We start from the raw sequence: 13,375 nt of genomic DNA, 5'->3' as shown, positions 1-13,375 counted from the left end.
GAACGAGACCGCAAAGTGCTGAAGCGCGTAGGGCATACAAATCGTCTGTCCTCGGTTGCAACACTCACTATCGAGTTCCAATCTGCCTCTGGAAGCAACATCAGCACAATAACTGTTCGTCGGGAGCTTCATGAAATGGGTTTCCATGGCCAAGCAGCAACACACAAGCCTAAGATCACCATGCGCAATGCAAACTGTAAAGTTTGGTGGAAAATAAATAATGGTCTGGGGCTGTTTTTCATGGTTTGGGCTAGGCCCCTCAGTTCCAGCAAAGGGAAATCTTATCGCTATAGCATACAATAACATTCTAGACGATTCTGTGCTTCCAACTTTGTGACAACAGTTTGGGGAAGGCCCTTTCCTGTTTCAGCATGACAATGTCCCCGTGCATAAAGCGAGGTCCATAAATGGTTTGTCGAGATCGGTGTGGAAGAACTTGACTGGCCTGCACAGAGCCCTGACCTCAACCCCATTGAACACCTTTGGGATGAATTGGAGCCAGGTGTATTCAGCCAACTTCAGTGCCTGACCTCACTAATGCTCATGTGGATGAATGGAAGCAATTCCCCACAGCAGTGTTCCAACATCTAGTAGAAAGCCTTCCCAGAAGAGTGGAGAAGCTGTTATAGCAGCAAAGGGGGGACCAATTCCATATTAATGCCCATGATTTTGGAATGAGATGTTCGACCAGGTGTCTACATACCTTTTATCATGTAGTGTATTAGGATTAGGCAAAAATCCAAGGAATTGTTTTGGATAGCCCAGATATCTGAACTGAAATGATGCTGTACAAAAATAATAATGCAACATGCAACAATTTCATAGAGTTGACTGAGTTCATATAAGGACATGAGTCAATTTAAATAATTTCATTAGGCCCTAGTCTATGGATTTTGCATGACTGGGCAGGTGCGCAGCCATGGGTGGGCCTGGCTCCCTAGTGGGTGGGCCTATGCAGTCAGCAGGCTATTTGCGGGGACTTGCTTCCATTCATCCACATGAGCATTAGTGAGGTCAGGCACTGAAGTTGGCCGATTACACCTGGCTCCAATTCATCCCAAAGGTGTTCAATGGGGTTGAGGTCACGGCTCTGTGCAGGCCAGTCAAGTTCTTCCAGCCAATCAGAATGCGCATTTTCCCACAAAAGAGCTTTAATGCAGACAGAAATAGTCCTCTGATGTGGAGGTCTGCGGTTGTGAGACCGGTTGGACATAATGCCAAATTATCTAAAACGACATTGGAGGCAGCTTATGGTACAAAAATTAACATTCAAGCATCTGGCAACTGCTCTGGTGGACATTCCAGCAGTCAGCAGGCTATTTGCACGCTCCTGCATCACTTGAGACATCTGTTGCATTGCGTTGTGTGACAAAACTGCATATGGCCTTTTATTGTCCCCAGCACAAGGTGCACTTGTGTAATGATCACACTGTTTAGCTTCTTGATAGGCCACACCTGTCAGGTGGATGGATTATCTTGGCAAAGGAGAAATGCTCACCAATTATGATGTAAACAAATTTGTGCACAAATTTGAGAAAAATGCCATTTTAGTGCATATGGAAAATGTCTGGGAATTTTTATTTGAGCTCATGAAGTATGGGAGCAACACTTTACATATTGCATTTATATTTGTTCAGTGTAGTTCAGGTAAAAAAATTTAACACACTTTACACATGGATTGGAGAGAGAAAAAAATCAATAGGGTAATAGCACCCTCTTTTGGTATGAGGAAATATTTTCAGAGAATATGTGATGACTGAGTATGATACAAACCTGTCATGTAATGTCAGTACTGCATCTGCTGTATTAGTAGGGCTATTAGTGGGGGTTAATTTGAAAAATTATTCACAGAATATCAATTAGAGATTTTATATAGATATGAGTAGAAGTGATGTAGGAACCGGGCAACTCCAGTCCACGGGGGGCAGAGTGGTGTCACTTTTTGATTATCATCTACATTTATGACAATGTAGCTTGTATTTCAGTTCTCTGTATGTTTGCCGTGTCTTGGAAATAGAACCACCTAATTGACAATATTTACGTGACATACTTCAGAGTTTTAATGTCCTTCTTATTTTCAGGAAAAACTAACTTCTTGAGGATCCGCAATGAGTTGGGTGTCCTCAAGAAGAGAAGCCAACCCCATTGACCATCTCAAAATGAATCCCAGCAGTTATATGAGATATCTGCAGTACTCACATTTGACACGACCAAAATCATCCATGATCTATTTGATATGCACATGCAGCTTCATCTGATTCACACACTGACGTACTGAGGAGTGTTGCAGAGCACATCAAGTAAAGGCACTTTCTCTACATTTAAAGAACTCCCCTGTCCTCTGCTCTTTTCGACGCTTGCTTTTGCCCCTCTTGGAAGAAGGCTAGTTTCTCCATCAGCTTCCTGAAGAGGCCTTGGTAGTTGCCGAGGAGCTGTGCGTGCTGACCACACTCCACCACACACCGTTGGCCCAGCACCGCCACAGCGTCAGCGTTCTGGATGGTGGTGAGGCGGTGGGCGATGATCAGCACCGTTCTCTCATCCATGAGCCGCTCCAGAGCCTCCTGGACCAGAAACTCATTCTCTGCATCCAGGGCACTGGAGAATAGGGGAGGAAACACTATTATTTAAAAAAAATGTAAGTTAAAATTAATTGATTAGAATTAGATCAGAGGTCCATTGAGTTCTCTTTCAAATACTTGTTTCGGTCTCTCACTATTGGGAAGCGAGAGACCTTACTCGTTATCAGATAACTTGAGGTTACTTGCGTTAACCCTGGTTATAGCACACATGATATTGTTGGGTTGTTTGACTTTTGACATCACCCAGCTTATTGACCTTGCTTAACTGTCCAAAATGAAGAGGAAGAGGCTGAAATAAAACATGTGATGTGATTATGCACATCATTTACCTTGTAGCCTCATCAAGTAGAAGTATCTTGGGGTTCTGAAGGAAGTAAACATTACTTTAGCTCATATAACTAAAAACATCCATTGTTGACACATGCAATCGGGTGTAATTAAATTACCTTGAGCAGAGCCCTTGCAATAGCAATTCTCTGTTGTTGACCACCTGTTGGTTCAAGTAAAATAAGTCATTCCATTCCAGCTGTTAAAGAAGCTATGATGAAGAACTCCATAACAAAATCCATATCTGTCTGTAGTCAGATAATTCAGGGTTGAGAATGTCCAATGAAGTACAACACCATCATTAGGAAATCTTTGTATTTTTTTCACCTGACAGTAGAACACCCTTCTCTCCCACCACTGTGTCAAAGCCTTCGGGAAACCTGGGACAAACTCGTAGGCGTTGGCGATCTGTCTAGCCCGGTGGATTTCCTGAACTGTAACCGTGTTAAAGTCGGGCGCTCCATAGGCAATGTTCTCAGCGATGGAACAGGAGAAGAGTACAGGCTCCTGCAGACCCACATAGTACAGGGACAGACCACACCTCACAACACCAGCTCAGCCACAACAATGGGAACATGTGGTCAACTAATAATGCCATCATGTGACCGATTACCTGACTAACAGTTCCAATGTGACTCCTCAACCAATAAGGATTCAAATCTCTCACATCATGCCCGTCAATAGTGATCACACCTACAGAGCAAAACAGGGATCTCAAAATCAGAAGACTTGATGAAATGTAAGACACATGCACACAGTGACATCAAATAACATTTTATTGGTCACATACACATGGTTAGCAGATGCTAATGCGAGAGTAGGGAAATGCGAGCAGCTTCATGCTCTTACAGCTTCAATGCCCAACATGAAGCTGCTGTAAGAGATGGCTGCAGTCCTCACCTGAGTCTGGGTCATAGAGCCTGAGCAGCAGGGAGACCAGGGTGGATTTGCCCGATCCGCTGGGGCCTACCACGGCCATGACAGAGCCTGGAAGATAGGGGCATCTTTGCTGTCTCAGTGTGGTCTAGAATTAGAGGGGAATGATGCTGACCATTAAGGGGGAAATCAAGCTTCCTGTCCAGTACCTCCCACAGCCGTGGCCCTGCTCCACAACCCTTCATCAGCTCAAAGTAGAACGAGCTCATCCTTATTCAACCAAACAGACAATTAAACAAATGTTTAGATGAGCTAAGCAACTGAGAATCCATTTTTTATTTAAGTGTGATTTGTTCATTTATTAATGAGCTGGGGTTTTCCTCAGAATGCATGGATTGGAAATGAGACAATTATATGCACCCTACCTGCAATGCTAATGCCCACCCAGAAGGCGTACATGAGGAATGAAGAGAGCTCTCCCACAGTTATGTGCTCGGTGGCCATCAATAGCCCTCCCTTATACAGCAGAGAGGATGATGATGTTGCCACTGAGTCCTGTCTAAAACAACAACATTTGAAAGCAGTTACAACCCAATAGCCCCTGAAGGAACATAGGCCAGGGCCAGAAAAGCACAAGCTTCCATCACAGATCAGACAACTGTGATTCCTGTCTTTCAAAAGACCAAAGGGGTGGAGTACACTTCAACTGACGTGATTGACAAAATGTCAACCATCTCCTTAGGGAAAATTGGGCAACATTGAATGGCTGAATGCTCACCACTCCAAAGAACCCGGCCAGCAAAACAGCTTCCTGTTTGGCCAGGTGGAGAATGTAGTTGGCCTTCTCTGTATACTTGGCCACTTCTGTCAGCTCCTTACCAAACACACAAACTGTCCTCATGTTGCAGATACGCTCTTCTGCCAACTACAAGAGGACAGAACAACAGAGTATGAGTCTGATCAATTGGTTTCAATTCAATATTTTGGGGTTAAAAGACCTGGATGTTGATTAGGTTGTATTTGTGCTCTGCTTGGAGAGTAATCTAGGGGAAACACTGCCTCAATAATGACTGTAATGATGAGCAGTTAGTGGGCCTGGTCTTACCTGTGTGGCCAGAGGCCAAAGAGTCCTGTGTGCGTTTGGATATGTTGTGCAGGTATCTCCCGTATATGACAGCCAGGCCAGCCATAGGAGGCACGATCAGAAGCACAAAAGCTGCTAAACTGGGTGACACATAAAACTGTTGGCAGAGAGGGAAGGAGAGGCCAAGAAACGCGAGGAGGCAATTCAGCTCGAGTCTTTTAAGCTTTCTCCGTTACCTTTTGAACCAGTAAATACACTAATGACTAAAAAGGACGTGTGAACATATTTATCAATGTATTCAACTTGACTATATTTAGTATAATAATTTGTAATGGATATTTTGCTTTACGAAACGAAGTCCTACGAATACAGTAAACAAGGAAGAAACTCAAGTGACTTGCTAAATTTTAATTTCCTCGTTGTGACAAAGAACTTTGATCAAAACAGAGTCAACAATCTACGTAGAGTAACCAGAGCAATGGAGCCGTTTAAGTCGGGTGTACATGACACGATTTTGGCCATAATTTAGCGGTTCTAGACAAGTTTTCGAGATGCGTTTGAGTAGGCACGGGGCCGTCACCTACACTCGTTTAATGTTTGCAGGTCAAAGACGCAACATGGGGGCTACCGATCTCTAGTAGTCACAGACGTCCCAATATTTTCAAATATATTTGATTTTATCTGCACAAAATCGTCAATGCTCTTGTAGTGTGAGATGTACAACAACACGTTTTGAGAGCGGTGATCAGCAATGGCAAATGAGAGCTCAGTGAGATTACTTTTTGCATCACATAATGTGTACTGTCGAGCAGGAGCAATAGCTACTAATAGTATGCGTTTGTACTTGCATGTAACCAAAGCGAAAGTGTCAAATCGTTACAGGTCTGAAGTTCACAATGAATGTTATTCAATTCAACTCAGTATGGCAAGAGTGAATGTCTGACTGAACGTTTACAAGGCTGCTTTGAGCCATAGCTCATCACTATTTTAGTGTGTGCGCTACAATGTTGGCAAGACAAAGACAAACAACTACAGATGGTTATTTAATGTGAGAGGCTCAGCGATGTTAGGATTTCAAAAGTTGTGTAGTGTCCACCCGAGGAAAGCCGTACCTGAAGGGATGAAAAAAAATCACATCTTCCTCATGACAATAAACAAGTTGACTTACATTCTGATGTGACTCACAATCTTAGAACTGACACCAGTACAGAGAAAACAAACCAGTTTACCTGTTTCTCACCACCATGCTGATCCCAGCTGCTGCCTGCGCGAGGAGCCCGCCGGAGAGGTTGTCAGTGAGGGAGTGCCCGATGACAGCCGTGTTGGCAGACAGGCGGTTAATGAGCTCCCCGGTACGGGTCTTATCAAAGAAACCTGCCTCAGAATCGAGGAAAATAGGGATACGCGTAGATTTCTTACAATGTTGCCCTGCAAGAGTCAAAACCTAATTGTGTAACATATTTCCTCTGTATGGCATCAAAGTGTAAACAGTCATGAAAATGTTCAGAGATAGTAAGTTAAGATCCCTCATAGTCTGTGTAATTGCTATGGAAACCTCTGCATGCACTGGAAGCAAATGGTGACACACACCTGAGATTTGCATGAGGTAGACACGAGCTGCATTGGCAACGCCCCCACAGAGAAACACCCCTAAGAGCGTGATACACCGAGAGCAGAGGGAGGCACTGAAGTCCTCTGAGGAGCTGGAGTAGATGGTGTCAAGGACTTGGGCCAGCACTGGAAACCACCAGGAAACCCACAGCCGCTGTGGAGGATAGCGTTGATAAAATGTAAGAATCAAAACCGAAAGTTAATTCATTATTGTTAAAAAAATATATAAACTTACATGACAACACATAGGGCCTAAGTACGGAATAAGGGTTGTAATGAACCCAACCCTACACAGGCACAAGTTAGTGATAACAGTGTTATTTCAGTGCCACGTTTGTCATTTTAGAAGTTGTCCCTGTTGTACAGTGAACCAGTGACATGTTCTACCCGACAGACGCAAGTTGGAGTTTGTTTTGTTTCTGTTGATTGCAGATCTTTGCTGTCAACTTCTTGTTGTGTTGCTTGTTCGGAGTCTGTGGGGGAGATGTAGTTGGCTAAGTTTACCGTGGTTGTCCATGAGCTCCTCAACTATGCAAGTGGAACACAATGCACGAGAGAGGTGCATCTCCACCCGGGTAAAAGCGAAGCGCGTGCCAAAGGTTCGAACCTTTTCCTTTTCCACTTTACCTCTCGCCCACGGGACGTCTGGCATTCTAATCAGACTAGTCTATGTATACGGGATTGAACCTTGCGTTTCAAAAGATTTACGCCTAGACATCTTGACAACAGCAACAGTCGCATTCTGCAAGACAGTTAGCGAACGTCTAAGAGACAGAAAAGCAAGAACAATGACAATGACAACTCAAGTGCGCTAGCGTTAAAGGAGAGCTCTTTCTGAACCTATTTCCTGGTTTTCAAACGTAAATTAACCATGTGTATATGTGTTTCCAATTAAACAAAACTTAATTGATTAAAGTCAAAATAGTGGGAATGAAATGGTGTGTGTTTTATTTGCATTATCTAAAACATTTTGGTGAATGGACGGAGGTCGTTCATAACTAAAACTCTGCTAATGCGATTTCCTCTTCCGAGGGGTATTCCAGTAAAATGGTTTAACAAATTCAGTATTTGGGTGATTCTACATCTTCTGGAACTTTATCCAAGCTTTCAGGAATTAAAATGTATTGAAACACAATTTCACCAGTAAATCATCTTTGATTTGTCTAGAAATAATATCCGATGATAGCTGCGATCGTATTATTCAGGAATGTAAATAGTTTCATTTTTCTCAGACAGCCATAGACAAATGTAATTTCCATCACATAATTACACATCCATTTTAGTTGAAAATGAAATATCATACAATTATTTTATAACACATTTCTTATAAATTTGTTCATTAACTTGCACTGAATATTATTTTAAGTGCTTTTTAAGGTTTTCCGAAAATTAATAATTCAACATAACGCCTGAATGTATAAACTTTCCTTTGTGACAGCTGAAAATATTTATTTATCATTAAAAAAAAGAGATTTCCACCCAAACTTTTAGTGAGATTATGAAACCAACTATATGATTTCCCTATCTAAAACAAATCAATCAATGTAAATTAGGCATAGTATACTAATTTACCTAAAACATATGGGTGTGGTGGAAATGACAAGGTGTGGTGGAAAAGACGTCTATGAAAAAAATAACAATATTTTATTGCAAACATTTTAAACAACAACCACTGTAAAACATGTAATTAACTTAAAGAAAAAGTAAGATTCCAAAACTGGGCAGAGCGCAAGGACATCGGCCAGTGTTTTTGAAAGATGAGCCCAGATTGCAGAGGGGTCATCCGCATAGAAGAGCTCAGTGAGCAAAGTGAAACGGTATCATTTGTGGTATGTCCAACACAGGTGTGGAGGGTCACCTGCATGTGAGAATCACCAAAGTGAACTGCCTGGATTTCACTGGTGTATTTACACAGGTAGTTCTCTCAGTGGCACAACTTTGATTTTAGAAGTGGGGGGGAAATAATAATAATAATTAGTTTAATCCAGTCGGATAAACATTCCAAACAGCCTACCCGACCGCTCGGAGGTGTCTGCATGGTCCTAAAGCACACCGTTGCCTCATTTTGTATTACATTCAAATGATAAAACTGAAGGGGACAAAAATGCAATTTCAGAATGTGAGGGGGACATGTCCCCCCCGTCCCCATCCCCAGTGAAAGTTGCGCCCCTGAGTTCTCTGCAAAGTCAGTATGCACAATGATCTCCTATTTCTGCAGATTCTCTTAATTCTCTCAGTTTGGAGTATTGGTGTCGAATGTTGTACATATGTTTTCCCAACTTCTGTTTCAATCCTTTGGAGAAGTTCTCCAGTAGAATATGCAGTGTGTCACACACCTTTTCTTATACTGTCAAATGTACAGTGAACTTCTCCATGTTTCCCTTCTTTGTTTTTCATTCTCTCTCTCTTCAGCTTTGTTTTTCCTTCTCTCTCTTCAGCTTTGTTTTTCCTTCTCTCTCTCTTCAGCTTTGTTTTTCCTTCTCTCTCTTCAGCTTTGTTTTTCCTTCTCTCTCTCTTCAGCTTTGTTTTTCCTTCTCTCTCTCTTCAGCTTTGTTTTTCCTTCTCTCTCTCTTCAGCTTTGTTTTTCCTTCTCTCTCTCTTCAGCTTTGTTTTTCCTTCTCTCTCTCTTCAGCTTTGTTTTCCCACTCAAACCACCATGTCTGCTCACCAGCATCAAATTCAGATGTTACAAGCTCTTTGGCTTGGCAAAGGGAGCACTCTCTATACATACACTCTTAATTCAGGTTCTCACAGCACAAAGACTCAATAAAGGTTCCCATTGTTGCTGCAACTTTGTAATTTTGTGACTTTGCAACTTTGTGACTTTGTGATACTGTAGTTTGTCCGCCATGAACTGGACATTGGCTTGGGTTTTGCATGTGGCATGTGTCCCTATCCTGGACTGTTGACTTGACAATCCAAAAATACGTCTTTTAAAGAATTCATGGTAGGACATTTTAATATCAGAATTTTCCCTCTTAAAATCCTGATAAAGGTTCTGAATTGTGCCATTCAAGAAGCACTTCCGCTTTTCTTTCTTGTTCCTCGTTAGTGTGTCCTTTCCCCCTGTTGTTGCTCTACTGTTTTGACATCACGTTCATAGAATCAAGTGATTTTCTCGTCTGTGGCTGTGCTAATTATGTTACACTGCTTTTACCTGGAGTATTGAAGACTGGTTGGCCTGTTTTCCTCATTGCTTTTGCTGAAAATACAAATTCCCTGTTTGCAGCTTTGACCAGGCCATACTTTCTCAGGATGTTGCCTCTGAGCATTTTTGAAGCCACTTCTTTGTCCTTGGCACTGCACATTTTTTGAAACTTTTGCTTTAACTCTGCAATGAAGGCATTTTGAAACAATAAAATCCTTCTCAAGTTCTTCAGAGTTCCCTTCATTTTTCTGTTTTATCTTTGTCTTTGGGGAATCTTATCTCTCCATTTTCTTCATCAGTTGATTATCCGGCTACCCGGATAAAGCACTAAATAAACTTCAGTTAGGGCTAAATACGGCTGCTAGAATCCTGATTAGAACCAAAAAATGTGATCATATTAATCCAGTGCTTGTCTCTCTCCACTGGCTTCCTGTTAATTAAGGCAAGGGCTGATTTCAAGGTTTTACTGCTAATCTACAAAGCATTACATGGGATTGCTCCTACCTATCTTTCTGATTTGGTCCTGCCGTACATACCTACACGTACTCTACGGTCACAAGACACAGGCCTCCTAATTGTCCCTAGAATTTCTAAGCAAACAGCTGGAGGCAGGGCTTTCTCCTATAGAGCTCCATTTTTATGGAATGATCTGCCTACCCATGTGAGAGATGCAGACTCGGTCTCAACCTTTAAGTCTTTACTGAAGACTCATCTCTCAGTGGGTCATATGATTGAGTGTAGTCTGGCCCAAGAGTGTGAAGGTAAACGGAAAGGCTCTGGAGCAACGAACCGCCCTTGCTGTCTCTGCCTGACCGGTTCCCCTCTCTCCACTGGGATTCTCTTTCTCTAACCCTATTACAGGGGCTGAGTCACTGGCTTACTGGTGCTCTTTCATGCCGTCCCTAGGAGGGGTGCGTCACTTGAGTGGGTTGAGTCACTGACGTGATCTTCCTGTCTGGGTTGGCGTCCCCCCCTTGGGTTGTGCCGTGGCGGAGATCTTTGTGGGCTATACTCGGCCTTGTCTCAGGGTGGTAAGTTGGTGGTTGAAGATATCCCTCTAGTGGTGTGGGGGCTGTGCTTTGGCAAAGTGGGTGGGGTTATATCCTTCCTGTTTGGCCCTGTCCGGGGGTATCAGCAGATGGGGCCACAGTGTCTCCTGACCCCTCCTGTCTCAGCCTCCAGTATTTATGCTGCAGTAGTTTATGTGTTGGGGGTCTAGGGTCAGTTTGTTATATCTGGAGTACTTCTCCTGTCTTATCCAGTGTCCTGTGTGAATTTAAGTATGCTCTCTCTAATTCTCTCTTTCTCTCTTTCCCTCGGAGGACCTGAGCCCTAGGACCATGCCTCTGGACTACCTGGCATGATGACTCCTTGCTGTCCCCAGTCCACCTGGCCGTGCTGCTGCTCCAGTTTCAACTGTTCTGCCTGCGACTATGGATTCCTGACCTGTTCACCGGACGTGCTACCTGTCCCAGACATGCTGTTTTCAACTCTCTAGAGACAGCAGGAGTGGTAGAGATACTCTTAATGATCGGCTATGAAAAGCCAACTGACATTTACTCTTGAGGTGCTGACTTGCTACACCCTCAACAACTACTGTGATTATTATCATTTGACCATGCTGGTCATTTATGAACATTTGAGCATCTTGGCCATGTTCTGTTATAATCTCCACCCGGCACAGCCAGAAGAGTACTGGCCACCCCTCATAGAATGATTCCTCTCTAGGTTTCTTCCTAGGTTTTGGCCTTTCTAGAGAATTTTTCCTAGCCACCGTGCTTCTACACCTGCATTGCTTGCTGTTTGGGGTTTTAGGCTGGGTTTCTGTACAGCACTTTGAGATATCAGGTGATGTACGAAGCGCTATATAAATACATTTGATTTGATCATACCTTTTTTTTATATTTCTCAGTTTTCCTGTTAAGCTTTATCATGTTTGGCATTTGTCATGCAAAGATCTCTATGTTTTTGAGCGACCACTTCCAACCTTTTTCCTTCCAATATGTATTAGACTTCTCATTCCTGTTGCAGATGACGAAGAAGGGGTATCAGGGCGTGCATCAGGGGCAGGTAAGTTAGGGGGCAGGTATGATGGCCTCGTGTTCTTGCTGCAAGTCATCTGGTGACTACGGTGTTGTGTTGCCTGATGGGTAGGTCTCCATTGCAACTGTTCTCTTTCAAGTCTGTCTTCTATTCCGTTGGTTGGATTTCTATAGCCATCTTTTGCTTCTTTGTACTCTCTTTGTAAGCTCGAAGATAGATATCACTTCTCCCTTCTTTTTTTTCTTCCAGTATCTCTTCCTGTCTTTTTGCAGATGTTCCTGGTAATCGTATAGGATCATTTTTAAAATGTTGTTTCTATGTCTGTGACCTCTGTGCTGTTTTATGTGGCATCTTGTAAAAACAAAGAATAATACTCAAGTTTTCCAATTGTGTACACCTTGGATAATTTTCTATATTAAAGTAATTTATAACATGATTAAATAAGCCTAAAGTTTTAAAAAAGTAATAACATAATAGATTTTTGTAATTTCCACCATGTTCTGTCATTTCCATCAGAGTTAAGTTTGTGATGGAAATGACTGTGATGGAAATGACAGAACATGGTGGAAATTACAAAAATCTATTATGTTATTACTTTTTACTTTTTAAAAACTTTAGGCTTATTTAATCATGTTATAAATTACTTTAATATAGAAAATTATCCAAGGTGTACACAATTGGAAAACTTGAGTATTATTTTTTGTTTTTAGAAGATGCCACATAAAACAGCACAGAGGTCACAGACATAGAAACAACAGAGTTAAGTTTGTGATGGAAATGACTGTGATAGAAATGACGCTTCTGCTGGAGAAAAATTACAGACTGCTTAGCATGCTTTGGGCAACTACGGGAACTTCTATGTCCTCAGGGTCAATATTGTGGATTTTATAAAAAAATATATGTTTTTAGTCTTTATATGTTAAGTTCACACGACAATCACCCCATATTGTTTTCAACATCTCTATCAAGTATTTTAGCTACTTTTCAGATGCATTTTATACCTCAATTTCACTGTTCTGCCCTTGTCCCTGACCCAGGCTTTTGAGCTACTATGTTTTTCTATGAGAAAACATGAATAATTACACATGATGTAATGTTGTCTTCTAGAGAAAGAGTCAATAAAATCAAATCTATATCAATATGTATTGTGAGTATGCACTTTATATTGTTATTTCCACAAAATATACTTGTCCTTTGGTCATGGTGTCATTTCCACCGCTGAGGGCAAATTCCTCTTTAATAAAGTTTTGTCAAGAGAATATCTTTAACGTTTGTTTGCGGACCACCATTTTATCATAGAATATGAAGAAGAACACCATTTTCTAACAAACACATAATTGTGCATTTTATTAAAATGAGCAGCGTTTGAATTGTTCAGACATTGCCTCATCTGCACCATGCTTTCTTGATCAAATAGGTTCATGTGATTATGTTTGTTCTTACTAGCGTCTCATTCAGTTTTGTTACAACCTCATGACACACGAAATATGAATGACATTCACATGTATTTATTGACTTCTTTGACCTGACAGGTCATTTTGACAGATGTCAGCATTGCAGCAACAATCCTATACCTTAGTTATAGTTATATAGTAGCTCATCAGGTTTCTCTCTATGTTTTCTGCCTTTGTTTTCTCTCAGGCTAATACAGAGAGACTCATCCATGCTTTTATTACAAGCAGGCTTGACTACTGCAATGCTCTC

At 41.8% G+C, this 13,375-nt stretch overlaps 1 protein-coding gene and 1 pseudogene across 1 annotated transcript; both read right to left on the bottom strand.

The window, feature by feature from the left end:
- Positions 1 to 1,551: 1,551 nt before the first annotated feature.
- On the bottom strand, positions 1,552 to 5,101 carry LOC135511897 (ATP-binding cassette sub-family B member 10, mitochondrial-like; annotated as a pseudogene).
- LOC135511896 (ATP-binding cassette sub-family B member 10, mitochondrial-like) lies at positions 5,016 to 7,269 on the bottom strand. The gene is made up of 4 exons (XM_064933413.1): positions 6,716 to 7,269; positions 6,460 to 6,634; positions 6,099 to 6,243; positions 5,016 to 5,981 (listed from the first exon to the last, which is right to left on the bottom strand). Exons 1-4 carry the CDS (start codon positions 6,725 to 6,727, stop codon positions 5,936 to 5,938), a joined length of 378 nt encoding a protein of 125 aa, XP_064789485.1. The 5' UTR covers positions 6,728 to 7,269; the 3' UTR covers positions 5,016 to 5,935.
- Positions 7,270 to 13,375: the final 6,106 nt, after the last annotated feature.

This window comes from Oncorhynchus masou, chromosome 24 (assembly GCF_036934945.1).
Source record: "Oncorhynchus masou masou isolate Uvic2021 chromosome 24, UVic_Omas_1.1, whole genome shotgun sequence".
Taxonomy (NCBI): Eukaryota; Metazoa; Chordata; class Actinopteri; order Salmoniformes; family Salmonidae; genus Oncorhynchus; species Oncorhynchus masou.
The sequence above is the reverse complement of the archived record's forward strand: the minus strand, read 5'-3'. Positions and strand labels throughout refer to the sequence as shown.